Source organism: Rhinolophus sinicus, chromosome 2 (genome assembly GCF_057876585.1).
Source record: "Rhinolophus sinicus isolate RSI-liver-muscle chromosome 2, RSI-T2T, whole genome shotgun sequence".
Classification (NCBI taxonomy): Eukaryota; Metazoa; Chordata; class Mammalia; order Chiroptera; family Rhinolophidae; genus Rhinolophus; species Rhinolophus sinicus.
In genome coordinates, this window is record NC_142502.1 from 161,845,969 (window position 1) to 161,860,371 (window position 14,403).

At 42.9% G+C, this 14,403-nt stretch overlaps 1 protein-coding gene across 1 annotated transcript; it reads left to right on the forward strand.

Annotated features, from left to right (window-relative positions):
- The first annotated feature begins 3,783 nt into the window (after positions 1-3,783).
- COX7A2L (cytochrome c oxidase subunit 7A2 like) lies at positions 3,784-13,351 on the forward strand. Its single transcript, XM_019757072.3, has 3 exons — positions 3,784-3,941; positions 10,917-11,048; positions 12,468-13,351. The coding sequence occupies exons 1-3, from the start codon at positions 3,870-3,872 to the stop codon at positions 12,606-12,608; spliced, it is 345 nt and encodes a 114-aa protein (XP_019612631.1). The 5' UTR covers positions 3,784-3,869; the 3' UTR covers positions 12,609-13,351.
- Positions 13,352-14,403: the final 1,052 nt, after the last annotated feature.

Below are 14,403 nucleotides of genomic sequence, written 5' to 3' on the forward strand. Positions count from 1 at the left end.
CAGCCTTTCTTCACCAGTGAAATGAAATGTGATGTGTCAAAATTGAGTTAAATCCATAATCTTTGTGGATGTGCTTTTGACTTGCACATAATGAAACGCAGGCAGGCAAAAGTGAGGCAGCTTCACACACCATATTGACATTCAACAACGAGAAGGTCAGAGCAGGGAGTTGATGTCAATATGTTCATCCCGTACTGCAATAAAGCTGTCCCAGAAACTGCAGTCCCAGCTGCCATTTCCCCTCCTTTGGGTGAGAAATGCACCATTCAGACTCTCAACTCGTTCGCTATGAAGATACCATGCTTTAACAAAGGTTTAATTGTTTTTCAGTAATATTGCTATAATCTAGATTGCAGGTTTCAAAGACAAACTTAAAATTACCACACCAGATAGGGCTTCATTTGAGATAAAGACTAAGAAATGACAGCTGAGATTTCTAATGTTGCCACATGAAAATTACTGAATAATTGCATGACAGGTGTCATTGTTCTGAGAATCATAAAGTGCATGTAGCTCTCCATTCTGCTTTCTCATAATTTATTGGGGGTGCTTTTCTTGGGGATATCAGTAGCAGTTTTAAATGTTGGAAAAAATGTTTTCCCTTTACCTTCCTTTTTGCCAAAGAGAGGGTAGACATAATCCAGAATAAAAAAGGTAACACTGCAGTATAACCTGACACTATTATAGTCTGTTTTCCATCAGGGAAATTAGAATGGGAAAAATCTACGGGCACAAACGTGTTTCCTCAGGTTAGAAAGTTTCTTCAGTTTTCAGATATGGTAGCAAAGAAACAGTAAAGAGGGGGAAGGCACGGCTCCTGGAGACCTGTATCCTGGAGATGCCTGCCACATGGTAAATCAGCTCAGGACAAATGCTCATCACTCATATTTCTGCTCCCAACTGGTGACACCAAAGCCAGGTGATATATGAGCCCTTCTGAAGACAGGAAAGGATTGAAGGAATCAGAAAGAGGAGCCCACAGTGACCTCACCTCCTTATAGGGCCTACACTTTTTAACTCTGCCAGACCCACCAAACATCAAATTTTTTTTAAATCAATTCTGACAAAATTGGAGAATTAGAAAAAATTAAGAACTATTTCACAAGGAGGCAGTTCCTATCTACATTCTGTACAACCCAATTTAAAATTTATATTGGCCTTCCGTCCGTTCCTGAGTGCTTTCCCAAAGAGGCCTGCCAGAGGCCATTAGCACCCAGCCTCACAAACAGAGAAGCAGCAACACTGGCATTCACGGAGCCAGACTGGCATTTGCATTCACTCAGATCACACGGGCAACTGACAAGCTTCTCTGCACTGTGAATTGTGATCACTTTCCCTCGGATGAGGATCTAGGGAACAACTTGAAGGGATTATGATATAAAGGGAGATCATACTTTGATGTTAGGTGGGATATGCAAATAAGAATGAGAATAGGATGCTTTAGTGCTGTCAGAGTGTGCTGCGTTTTATTTGGGAAATGAGACAAAATCTTCTGATGAGCCACTCCATGTGACATCCCAACCCACACTCTGCTACTGACATTTTATCTCCCACTGAACAGCCCGACTGTTGTAACATTTTCAGGATTCTTAATTTATGTCTTGCAGGATCTAAAATCAGATGGCAGGAACTTTAAGAAAATAACCAGTGTTGACAGGCACCTTTATACTTCTAGAAGCTGGTACACCTTAGTGCTAAAAGTTAGGTAACGTCTCTACTTCTTACAAAATAATGTCTAGAAGACAGTGGGGTGGAGCTCGGGAGCTGTCCTACGTCATTTAATTTCTCTTTGCAATTTAAACTGCATGAAAGATCTTTCCTTCCATCCAATAATTGCTAGCAAGCTCATTCCCCTTTCTTGGTATGAGTTATTCTGTCATTTAATTAATTAATTTAAATAATTTAAATTAGAGTAACCAAGAAAAGTTAACTAAGGTTCTTACATATAGCCAAGAACTATGAAAAAGTAAAATGACTCAAAGATCAGCAATGTAACATTTGTGCAAAGCTTTGTAACCTACTGAACTGTTGATTCTCAGAACACTAGTGAGGGACGATATTATGATGATGATAATTCTTACTTTACAGCAGAGGCAAGTGAGGCTCAGAAAATGGAAATGACTAGTTGTGGATCACTCAGCCCTGAAGAAATGGCAATCAAACCCAAATCTCATGTTGTTTCCATTGTATCACAATGCTGCTTTGTAAAAGCAATGACTTAGGATTGGCTGATCATACGAAGAAGCTGAAACCTTTGCTCTTCAGAGCACTGGTAGTGCTGAACCTGTGGAGCTCTTGGGCTTACACCTGCCAAAGCCGGGATACTGATGTACACCCAGCTCTGGTGTACTCAGCCTCCATCCTCCCCTGCTTGGAATGGATTTATATCTACTTATCTATAATGTAGTGCTTACGAGTACAGACTCTTGAGGCAGATGACGAGCTCTGTCACCAACTAATAGCTGACCTGGGCAAGATACTTAAGTTTTATGGGCCTCATTTTCCTGGACTGTAAGATGGACATGATAATAGCACCTACCCTATAGGACCGTTGTGAAGATTAAATGAGTTTATTTGTGGAAAATGTTATATATGGATTAGTATCACCCATCAGTTTGTCACATGCTTTCATAAATGCACGTATAAATGAATGTATAATATGCTTGTGAAAACCTCCGGTTAGATGATAAAGCTAAGAAAAGCCTTGCTCCACCCCTGAAGGTAGGAAGCTAGTATCCTCCTTTTGTACAGTATCTTGCACATAGTGAAGGCTCAAAAAACATCTTTAAATTGAACTGAACTGAACACTACCGGAACTAAAAGTTGTAGTCCTGAATCTTTCAGGTTCAAGGTTCAGATTTTTCAAGTGTTTCTAGTTTACTGTCCTCACATCCCCACTTCATTAATCTCAAAGGGAAGAGGCCAGGAAAAGGATGAGTAACCAATACGCATACAACTCAGGTAAGAGTAAAAACTAGTTCTGAGAAGCTGCAACATTTATGTCCTGGTGCCTGAAGTTTAGATCACTACATACTTCTTGTACACAAAGCCCAGGAGGGTATATTTATATTATTGGGGCGAAACCCCTAACAGCCCTTGTACCACACAGCTCTCAGCAGGGGCTTCCAAACTTTCTTATTTGCTCCCAACTCCCAGGTTGCCGGAGGAGCTCGGCGGATGAGTCCATACTCTTAGGCCGCCCGAGTCTAAGAGTGAGGAGGTAGGTAGGAAAGAAATGAGGCTACGTGAAAGTTGTTTTGTAAAAGGTAGCGAAGCCTTCAGCCCAATGTACCAGGTGGCGTCCCCGGAGCACTGGCTCTCCCCACCAAAGTAGTCACCCCATCTCTCCAGCCCCAGCCCCGCCCCTCCAGCCCGCCCCGCCCCTCCAGCCCGCCCCGCCCCTCCTCTCCAGCCCCGCCCCGCCCCTCCAGCCCCGCCCCACCCCTCCAGCCCCGCCCCACCCCTCCAGCCCAGCCCCGCCCTAGGCCCGCTCAGAGTCCGCCTTCCTCGTCCTCGGCTTGTCCCTCTGTCCCTGATCCACGGGCGCTTGCGCATTTCTTAGGGCGTCTTGGCACTGCCCGCATCCAAATGTGGGCAAATGGGGAAAACCTCGAGTTTTCTACAGACCCCACTACAGTAGCTTTTCGCGCTCTCTTAGAGCTGATTTTGCCCTTCTTGGCCCTGCGAAACCGGCTTCTCTTTCACTTGCGGGGCTTAAGACGTCATGTTTTAAATTAGGCGATCTTCGGGCAGCTCGTCTCTGGCGCAGGGTCCTTGGGTTGAGCCTTGGGGCGACAGCCGGGAAGGCAGGGTCTTTCTTTGGGGCGGTCGCGCGGGCAACAGCTGCGGGAAGCCGGACACGGGGCGACATGTACTACAAATTTAGTGGCTTCACGCAGAAATTGGCGGGAGCTTGGGCTTCCGACGCCTATAGCCCGCAGGTACGGGTAGCGCTGCGCCGGTTCGGGCAGAAGTGGCGGACCCAGCCTCTGTGCTCGGCAGTCGGGGCGCCGGAGCCGGCGAGACTTCTGCCCCGCGGTTTGGTTTAGTTTGTCCCGCACCTCCCGGCGCGTCTGCACCCACTTGCGGCGGCCATGGAGGCTCCCAGTTCTGTAGCTGCTCCCCCGGCGGGGCTGGCCCGGCGCGAAGTTGACCCTGGCACTCAGCAAGGTCAAGGTGACCCTGGGCTGGTCGCTGGTGGCTCGTGGGGTCGGCATGTGACCCAACCGAAACTGAAGTTAGGTCCTGTCATTTTTGAGGAGGTCCGGCTTTCGGTTTCCTCGGGGCCCCGTTGTCACCCCCCTGCCGCAGCTCTAAGGCAGCCTCTCCCAAGCACGAGATTGGAGAGCTGGAATGATGGCCCTGAGCGAAGCCAACGGGCCAGGAGGGGCTGTATGGTTAGAATTGGGGCGCTTAGCGGGTTCCTTGACATGTCTGTGTGAGTCTGAGCAGTTACATGCAACGAGCTTACACTTTCCCAACTGTAAAATGGTTGACGGATGCCTGTTAATTGAGTGGTCTGAAAAATGTTCCGGCTTTACTCAGGTTTTGCCAATTGGAGTTTTAATCTCCAGCTTATGTTGTAAAAATAAGGGACTGTAGAGTCCCATACTGTTAATTTGGGCCTAAATCCTGGCTTTGCTGTTTTATTTTATGACCTTGATCAAGTTACCTAATTTATTGCGAGTTCAGTTTCATCTAGGGCAGCGGTAGTACAGATTGAATGAGGTGTATGTCAGGTGACTAGGCGGTAGCTGTTTTCCTGACGCTGAGTGGAGATATTCATCATATTCACTTCTCATCCTCATGGAGTGATGTGGGAAAGGTTGATGAGATACGCAGTTGGAAAACTGAACTGGAGGAATAGTAAGGGGCTCAGGTAGAGTGCTCCATTGTTACTTCCTTTTTCTATGGGGCACTGCAACTTGCCCGAGGAGGAGGGTGGTTAAGAATGATTTCAATCTAAGATTAGATGTGCTATTAATTAGGATAGAGAGGGCAAGAAGAAGGGCACATTTTTTTGGGGGGGGGTGAGGAAGGGTCTAGGTTTATAAATGTTGAGCTTGCGATACCTCTGATAGCAGCTGGCTTTATGAATATGGAGTAAATAGATTAGGGTATTTTCAGCCCATAGATAGTAGAATCTGTGACGGGAAGATCACCCAGAAGTATACAGGGAAGAAAGGTGGGAATATGATTAGACTACAGAAACATGAAAGGAGGGTGGAGGAGGAAAATTTATCAAAAGAACAAGCCAGGATTAGAAGGGAGACAAATGTGGTGTCACTGAAACCAAATTGGTAACGAGGTCTAAAGAAGGAATTGTCAACAGTGAAAGTTTATTCAAGTTACATGTATTAGTAGTTAGTTCCTTTTATTGCTGTGTAGGATTTATTGTATGGATGTATCACAATTGGTCTATTCTGTTAGTGGTTGTAGATGTTCTTTTAGTAGAGTTTTAGTATAAGGTAGGTTGTGTTACTTAGTAAGGAATAAGTGAAGTTTTAGACTAAAACTAACATGGACATTAAATTAGCACTCAGGGAAGAGGTTACCCTGAATTGCATTTGGTACAGTGTCGTGCGGGGTGTCATGTGGGGTCTCAGCTCTCGCTCCCTGCACAAGAACACAGGTGTCGTGCGGGGCGGCCTGCGGAGTCTCTGGTCCCACTCCCCACATAATGCAGGACATGGTGAGGCCAAAAAGGAACACCCACAGAGCCATAGATGGGGTAGTCATACTATTATATTCTCACTGGTGGCACTATAGTCTCACTGGAGGCTGGATCCACACTGTTTGCAACCCGCCATCCTAACTGTAACCCGTGCTTGCCACCTCAGCCGCCATCTTGCTAGCCCCCCTTTTCTGCTAGCGTAGCCACGGCAGTTATATTAGTGGCCAATGGCTCACTGGTTACAGCTGACGGCCAACTAGCCACAGCTGATGGCCATCCAATCACAGTTGATGGCCATTTACTACCTGAGCCAGCACCTTTCCACGTGAGGCCAAGAGCCTGGAAACTGCTCTCTGGGGCTCTGTCCCCACATACAGATAGGACTTTCAGATTTCTATCACTTCTTGAATTGTGTTTCTCTTGAGAATTTGAACTTCTTCGTTATTTAAAAATTTCTTAAGTTATGTTCAAAGAATTTATATGAATTGAATATTTCAGAGTGACAAGCATCCCCCAAACCAGATGTTCTGACTTTGGTAATTAGGAGTAAAGTTTTTCCTTTCTTGGCAATATTAGCACACTGGAAAACGTAGACATTTGTAACTTTCAGTACTATGTAAAGTTGAATAACCTACCATGCACTGAATAACCTAATATGGAAAAGCTAGTTCTATAACAATAGTATAGTTAGAGATTTATAAATCAACTTGTTGGCAAGTAATTGTGGGGAGGGTGTTTTCTAATGGTTGATTGAAAAGCATTTTCCTTACCTTCATGTGTTGCGTCAAATAAACTGAGGCCAATAAACACGTGAAAAGATGATCAACATCATTAGTCATTAGAGAAATGCATTTCAGAACCACAATGAGATACTAGTTTACACCTGCTCAAATTAAGACAACAGACGAGGTGTTGTGAGAAATGGGGAGAAACTGGAACCCTAGTACACTGCTGGTGAGAATGTAAAATGGTGCAGCTACTTTGGAAAACAGTTTGGCAGTTTGTTAAAAAGTGAAACTTAATTTCACCGTATAATGCAGTAATTCCTCTCCCACTTAAGCTGGCAGAATGTTATTCTAGGTGAAGGGAACTGTGAGTGATGGAGGGAGACGAGCAGGGGAATCACTGAGTACGTTTGGCCGTGGTGGGTGGAGGTGGATCACGAAGGGCCTAGGGTGGTAAGACTTAATTTTGTGAGAAATGAGTAGGAATTCAAAGCAACTTCATACAGAAAGTTGTGGTCGAGTCTTGTCCAGAGGGTGAAACAAGGATATGCTTCTTACCTGTAGTTTCATGAAAGGTTTATGGAGGAGCAAGTGTCATAACCAGAGCGACGCTTTGAAAAGATCCCTGAGTGGGAGAGACCAGTGTCAGGATGCCTGTTACACCATGAAATAGTCCCCGGTCTTCCGAGTAGGCATGGAGAAAGTCAGGTCTGAGAGAGAAGGACTTAGTGAGATGAGGGAGATTTTAGGGATGAGGAAGGAGGACTCCAAGGTGACTAGGTAATGGGAGGATGGTGGTGCTTCCCACAGAAACTGGGAGCTCCTGAGAAGGCTTGCGAGAAGTGGGGTGGATTTTGGATGTCAGAGAGTGAGGGGTCAGGGAAACATGGAGGTGGTGATACCTAGCTGGCAGTTAGAAATGCAGGACTTGAGCCACTGTGGATTGAAACTTGTTTCCAGGGCTAAATCAGAGTGAAAGAATTCATGGGTTTCTGTCATTTAAAAACATTTTGAATAACTTATTTCTCCACCTTCATTCCTCCCCCCAAAACCTAAAAGGTAGGAGAAAAGGAAAACTTTGGACCAGTCAACTTTGATGGGAAAACAAATCATGTTTACTTTTCTCTTAAAAAATTTGGAGCAACTGAAATAGATGAGGAAGAACTCAACTACTAAACAGGGTGATGGTTGAAAGGTTGCTAAGCAATTGTAGAGGTAGTGATTGTGGAACAGCCGAGAGGTTCAGTATTAATAAGCAAACCCTGTGATTTCTGTTTGGTCTATAGTCCACTTATTTTAAGAAGAGCTTTCAGTTTTCTCTGCTGTGGGTGGTGTGAGCGGCTCAGCCATCAAGTGCTGATTTCCTTGACTTTGGTTCTGAAATATTTAAGTCTACATTGTGGTGAAACTATAGACTTCCTTAGCTTGTTTATACATTCGACAAATATTTACTGAATGCACTCTCTGTGCCAGTTGCTTTTCTAAGCCTTGGGAAATAAGAACAGTCAACAAAACATGCTAAAATCCTGCCCTCCTGGGGCTTCCATTGCAGTAGTGGTGGGGGGCATAGCAAACAAAGTAGAATATAGTATGTTGATGGTGATAAGTACTGGGGAGAAAAATAAAGCAGGAAAGGGGGACAGGTTGTTAGCAGATTAAGGGGGAGGACATGCAGTTTTAGAAAGGATGGTTAAGGGAAGGTCTTACTGAGAAGGTGACATGCGCAGACTAGAAGGAGGTGAAGCTGCCATGTTCCCTGGAGGGCATCGTAGGCCGAGGGAACATGACGTACCTGGGAGGTTTAAGGGGCTAGTACAGTGGCCTGGGGCAGAGAAACAGGATGATGTAAGGTGGTGGTGGGGGGGTGTTGAGGGGTACATCTCATAGGGCCCTGTCATGCAGGGTGTCATGCGGGGTCTCAGCTCCCGCTCCCCACATAAGAACACAGGACACGGTGAGGCCAAAAAGGAACACCCACGGAGCCATAGGTAGGGGAGTCATACCACTATATTCTCGCTGGCGGCTGGGTTGGAGACACAGGAAGCAGGAGCCACAATATCCGCAACCTGCTGTCCACTTGTCTCTGCCAACCGACCTCACTTGCTATCTGCAATCCGCCGTGCTAACAGCAATCTGCCCTTGCTAGCTCAGCCACCGTCTCCTTGCTAGCCCCCATTTGCTGCTAGCGTAGCCACGGCAGTTATATTAGTGGCCAATGGCTCACTGGTTACAGCTGACGGCCTACTAGCCACAGCTGATGGCCATCCAATCACAGTTGATGGCCTTTTACTACCTGAGCCAGCACCTTTCCACGTGAGGCCGAAAACCTGGAAACTGCACTGCTTGCTCTGTCCCCACAGGCCCTGAAAGCCATTGTAGGAACTTTTGATTTTGCTCAGTGAGGTAGGAGGCCTTTGGGAAGATTTGAGCTGAGTAACGACATTCTCTGTTTTAACACAGTCACTGGAGCTGCGTCCAGAGGACCTTGGGGCAGCAAGGGTGGGAGCAGGGTGACCAGTTAGGAGGGTGTTGTAGAAATCTAGGAGTTTGGACCAGAGTGTGGATTGGTGGAGATGGGTGAGAAGTGGTCAGATTCTGAATGTACTTGGAAGGTACAGCCAAAAGGATTTGCAAATGTGTGAGCGAGAGGTATAAAGAATTACAAGGTTTTTGGCCTGAGTACCTGGAAGATGGCTCTGTCATTTATTGAGACGGGGAGAGACATATTTGAGGCTCGTAATTCTCGTAGGTTGGAGGAGGCATAGGTGAAGGGATTTGCTCTAGGTCCCTCCCTGTGGATACAGCTTCCTGGTCAAGTCTGCTGAGAACCCGACTGCTAGTCCTGTCCACCTGGAAATAGGGATTGCTCTTAATTGTTAGGAGGCTTAGTGATGGGTCGGGATGGGTAGGTGAGGTACCTTCCCATCACATTCATTCTCTTACCTGTGGGGCCAACACAGCGGAGTTATTGATAGTATGGGGTAAAAAACAGTGCGTTTGAATCCCATCTTCCTTATGGAATCTCTGAGCTTTCTTTCAATCACTTGTTACGTGGGCTGATATTAATAATACCTCATTTACAGAGTTGATGTGCAGAGTAAATTTAGTTATGAAGATTTTGTAAGAATCTGAAAAAAATACTTATTATAAATGAAAAAAAGCAGAATGTAGGATTTTACATTATGACTAAAGGTATTAAAATATGCCTGTGAAGAAAGATTGGAGGAGAATATACAATTTATAATAATCGATAGGATGAGATAATGGGATGATAAGTAACTTTAAAATTCTATATTCTAAACTCTATATTCTAAATTCTATATTCTAAATGGAAATAAGAAATTATTTATAACTGTTAAGATGGTTGATATTCCTGTTTTCAAATGATATTGTTCAAAAACTGCTGTATTTTTAAATCACTCGATGGGTGAACAAACACAAAGCATTAGGTATAATCCCATCTAAAAATGCTTCCACGTTAGTCCTGTCAAAACATAGATTTAATTTCAAACCATTTTTGGAGATGCTTGGTAGGAAGGGTTTTTAAGTTTTTGCATTCAAGGGGAAATGATCATTAGGAGAAAATACAAAATGCTCACAGAATGACAAGGGAGTGTCTAAAATTCTCCAGTTCAAAGAGAGATCCTCCTTTAGGTTTTTTTCTTTTTTTTTTTTTTGGTCCTTCCTTATCCATGTGGCTGAGGGACCTGTGAGTCGTAAACCTGTCTTAACCCCCAGGTCTCATATAGTGTGTATTTATTGAATACCCGCATGAGCCAAACACTCCTCTAGGCACATACAGGCATGCATTCCTTCCAGTGGTAGGTATTAGTACTATTGTACACATATCACATGGGAACACTGGGGTTTCCTTTTTTATTTTTGTAAACGTTTTTTATTTTTTTAACTTCCAGGTTTATTAATGCTGGAAAGTTCAGTTACTCTTAAGTTTTTTGTTTTGTTTTTGTTTTCTGGTTCTGATAGGCACGTTTCTTAAGCATTACAGGCTCTTCTGAATTGAGATATTTCTTTACTGTGTGTCTGAAAAGTTTCTGAAGTCCTCTCGGGTTAGAGATTCCATGTAGTATATCAGCCCAAGAGGAGAAAAGAGACAGTCAGGTCTCTTTTGAAATCTTCCCAAAAGTTCATACAGATTATAAATGTTTGCTTTGATAAGAAGATAGACACAATAGGTATTTCTAGAAGCTCAGGTTGGGCCTGTGTTGTTTGCTCCTCTCTCCCTTTGCCTCCCCGTCCCCCTCCCCCCCATCTTAATGGCAGGGAGTCTTGACAGGGTTTGCTCTGGGAAAGTGGACTAGGTTGTTTTGTTGAGAAAGCTTAAAGACTTTAAACCTTAAACTAATTAAAGGTCTTGAAATGCAGAATTGGAGAGATTTTCCTTCCCTCTCATGTGGTTGAATGACTGCCTCCACTATTCCAGACAGCTCGCTCCTTGAAAGGCTTGTTCTGATGCCCAGACATACTTTCAACTTGACATTTTCCTTTTTTTCCTACAGGGATTAAAGCCTGTGGTTTCCACAGAAGCACCACCTATCATATTTGCCACACCAACTAAACTGACTTCCGATTATACTGCATATGATTTTGCTGAGAAAAACAAAGTTCCAGAGCTGCAGAAGTTTTTCCAGGTGAGAGAAGACACTAGAACAGAGAAGCCTGTGAAATAAATAGGTTTAAAAAAAAACCTATGAAACTGAGTCTCTGTCTAGTTTACTACTCATTCTCTCTTTCCTTAAATAGAATTCTCTTGATCTTAGTTTGAGGCATAAACTAGGAGAACTTTATGTAGGTAGAAACTGATAAAAGAGGGGCGGGTGTTTAATATCCTCTTCAGTTTTGGAGGGTGTGCAGATTATTAAATTGTACGTATAGCTGTGTGTGGAGGAACCAATAGCACGTATAATAACATTGTGAATAACCCAGTATATACAGAGGGTGCCAAAGTGAATACACATTTTAAAAAAGGAAAAAACTATTAAAATTGTAATACTCAATATATACCGGTAACAAAAGATGAATACAAGTCACGTTTGACTTCTGCAATTACAAGAGGTGCTCAGAGTGGTTATCGTCAGTGTCCAGACACTTCTGATTACAGCGAACTACTGCTTGAGCAACGTTGACCAAAATGTCCACTTACATACATTTTTTGGTCACCCCTGCATCCAGTGACTTTTGGCAGTGAGTTTTCTTCTTGCTTGACATTAAAATTACTGAACTGTTGCTAAAAGTGGAGGAGGCTTTCTTGGGTTTGCTGATCAACACAGAGAAGCCAGAATTGAATTTTAAAATATTATTAACGTTAATCTACATACAGATAATTGAGAGGTCAGTGACCCAACTATGTCTCAGAGGTGCCATGGGAGTGGGGTGCCTGTTACTGCTGTTGCTGGAAGGTAGCTTCTCCCTCCTCAAAATTATGTCCAGACTGGCTTGAGGACTTTTGGTCAGTTAATCCCTTTTTTTCCCGATAAGTAAGACTTGAATGGGCATCTGGGGTCTTGAGTTGCAGAGGGGAGGGATTTTGAAGACTAAAATAATGTATTAAATATTTTATGGAGTCTCATTATTAAACAGGTTTACAGTTTAATTGAAAGAAGACAGTTGAATACAAAGTAGATTTGAACCTATTAATTGATCTGGTGTGCTCAGACTTCATCCACTAATGATCAGGAAGTCAAAGTAAATATAGAAATAAATGTAGAACATTTTTTTTGTGTTTTTGTTTAGCTGCTGATTACTTTTACATTAAAAAGCAATTTCACTAATGCTGCTTTCCTAGTTAAGCCACATGATAAATTCCTTAGATTTTGGAGATTGTTGCATGCGTGTTCCTGAGGCTGCATTTTGGAGATTGACTTTGGACTTACAAGCGTTAGTTATATTAAGAAAATATACCAGTATTTCAGTTAACATTTTAATGGATCAGGGCTTTTCCCACTGCAGAGTGTTGATGGATTAGATACACAGTAGAGACATTTGTTCTTTATTAGCCTACATTGTAAATCTTTTTATCAACCATGTCTTTGATAATTTTTGCTTTTAAGAAATCTGATGGTTTGCCCATCCACCTGAAACGAGGCCTCCCTGACCAGATGCTTTACCGGACGACCATGGCGCTCACGGTGGGCGGGACCATCTACTGCCTCATCGCCCTCTACATGGCGTCGCAGCCCAGAAACAAATGAGTTCGACTGCGGAGGACTGGTGTGCTTTTTGGCATAAACCCTTTGCATTTTTATTTTTCATTTCTGTAAAAAAATTTTTTTACTTGAATGGCCTGCTTAACATTTTGCAAGAAAAAAATAGAATGATACTAAGACAATATTTTGGTTGGCTTATGAAGTGCACATGGCCTGTCAGAATTCTTTCGACAGTTAAAACTATTGTCCAAAGAAAGGCTGCTGCTGTTCGAATTGGGGCTTTTGCTTTCCCTGGAGGTTCTGGATGAAGGTCGCATACGGACTCATTAATGGCAGTCTGTGCAGGTCCTTGGGGCCTGATGGTGGTGTTTTTGAGCAGGAGGTGCAGAAGCTTTTCTGGATTTGGATGTGACTGAGGAAGGAAGACAAAAAGCCAAGGCCAGGTGCACTAAATGAGGGGTTTGAGTTAGTATTTACCTTGGGGGTTTTTTCCATCTTGCAGTAAATTGTCAATGGAAATTATTTGCAACATGCCTGTGATCATCGGGCAGTTTGTTTCAAAGGGTTATTTGCCTCGTCTCAGATCTTCAGTGAAATTTTATGTATGATTGTTATGTATTTATTCCACCGTGGGAACAGAACACCTGTTTAGTGTTGCACTTTAGACTGATGTCTGTTTTATCAATGCAGCTGTGACACAAAGTCTCCTTTTCCTTTTAAATATGTTATGGCTTTTAAATTATGCTTTATTTTGATTGTGGAATAAATACATGAATGGAAAATCTCAAGTTTGAAGTCCTTTTAAATGATCTTTCAAAATAATTTCAGAACTCCAGAGACACCGTAAACTTGAGTCTAATTTCTTTCTTTTTCATCAGGTACCCGATAGTCTTTACAAAACGCTTCCTCGAAGTCAAGTGATAGGAGGCTAATGGTCTAATTATGATTGCCATGTGGTACCTTACAGGAAACCTGCTTGTGCCGTGTGAAATGTGCCTATAACACACAGTGCATTTAGACATTACTTCACTGTCACTCTTGGTAGATTTGACATACCCTATGTTAATGCTGAAAAAAGGTGGAATTTTATTACATATGAAGTGGTGGTCTGCATCTTGCCATTGCAAAGAACAGTGACTTCTTAACTGAGGATAAAATACGGTGTTTGAAAACAGCATTCTCACAGGCTAGGAAGCCCTTATTTGTCTAAACAAGTCTAAACTTTATTCTCTGGTATTTCCCCCATGTTTTCATTTTGAAAAAGTTCACACTATGGAAACATTGTGCAGTAGACACCAGTACATCCTTCACTTAGATCACCAGTTATCAATATATTGCCACCTTTTTCTGTCTTAGAAATATAGGCTCACAGTGAATGTATGTACACACGCATTTGAGTTTTGCTGAATCATTTAAGATTAACCTTTGGAATTACGATGATTCAGCCATAAATACTTTAGCCAGTATCTTCTCAGAATAAGGATATAATACAGTTGTCACACCCAATTTAACATTGATAACAATTCTAATATCTAATACATAGTCTGTATTTAATTTTCCCCAGGAATGGATAACGTATCCTTTGTAGTTGTGTTTTTTAAAATAATAGCTTTATTGGGATATGATTCACATACCATACAATTCACCTATTTAAAGTGTGCAACTAAGTGGGTTTTGCTATAATCAGAGTTGTGCAACTGTCACCACAAACCAATTTTAAAACATTTTCATTGCCCTAAGAGTAAACCCTATGCCCCATTAGCACTGCTATTCCCTCTCCTACCTGCTAGCCCTAGGCAACCACTAATCCATTGTACAGATTTGTTTTTTCTGGACATTT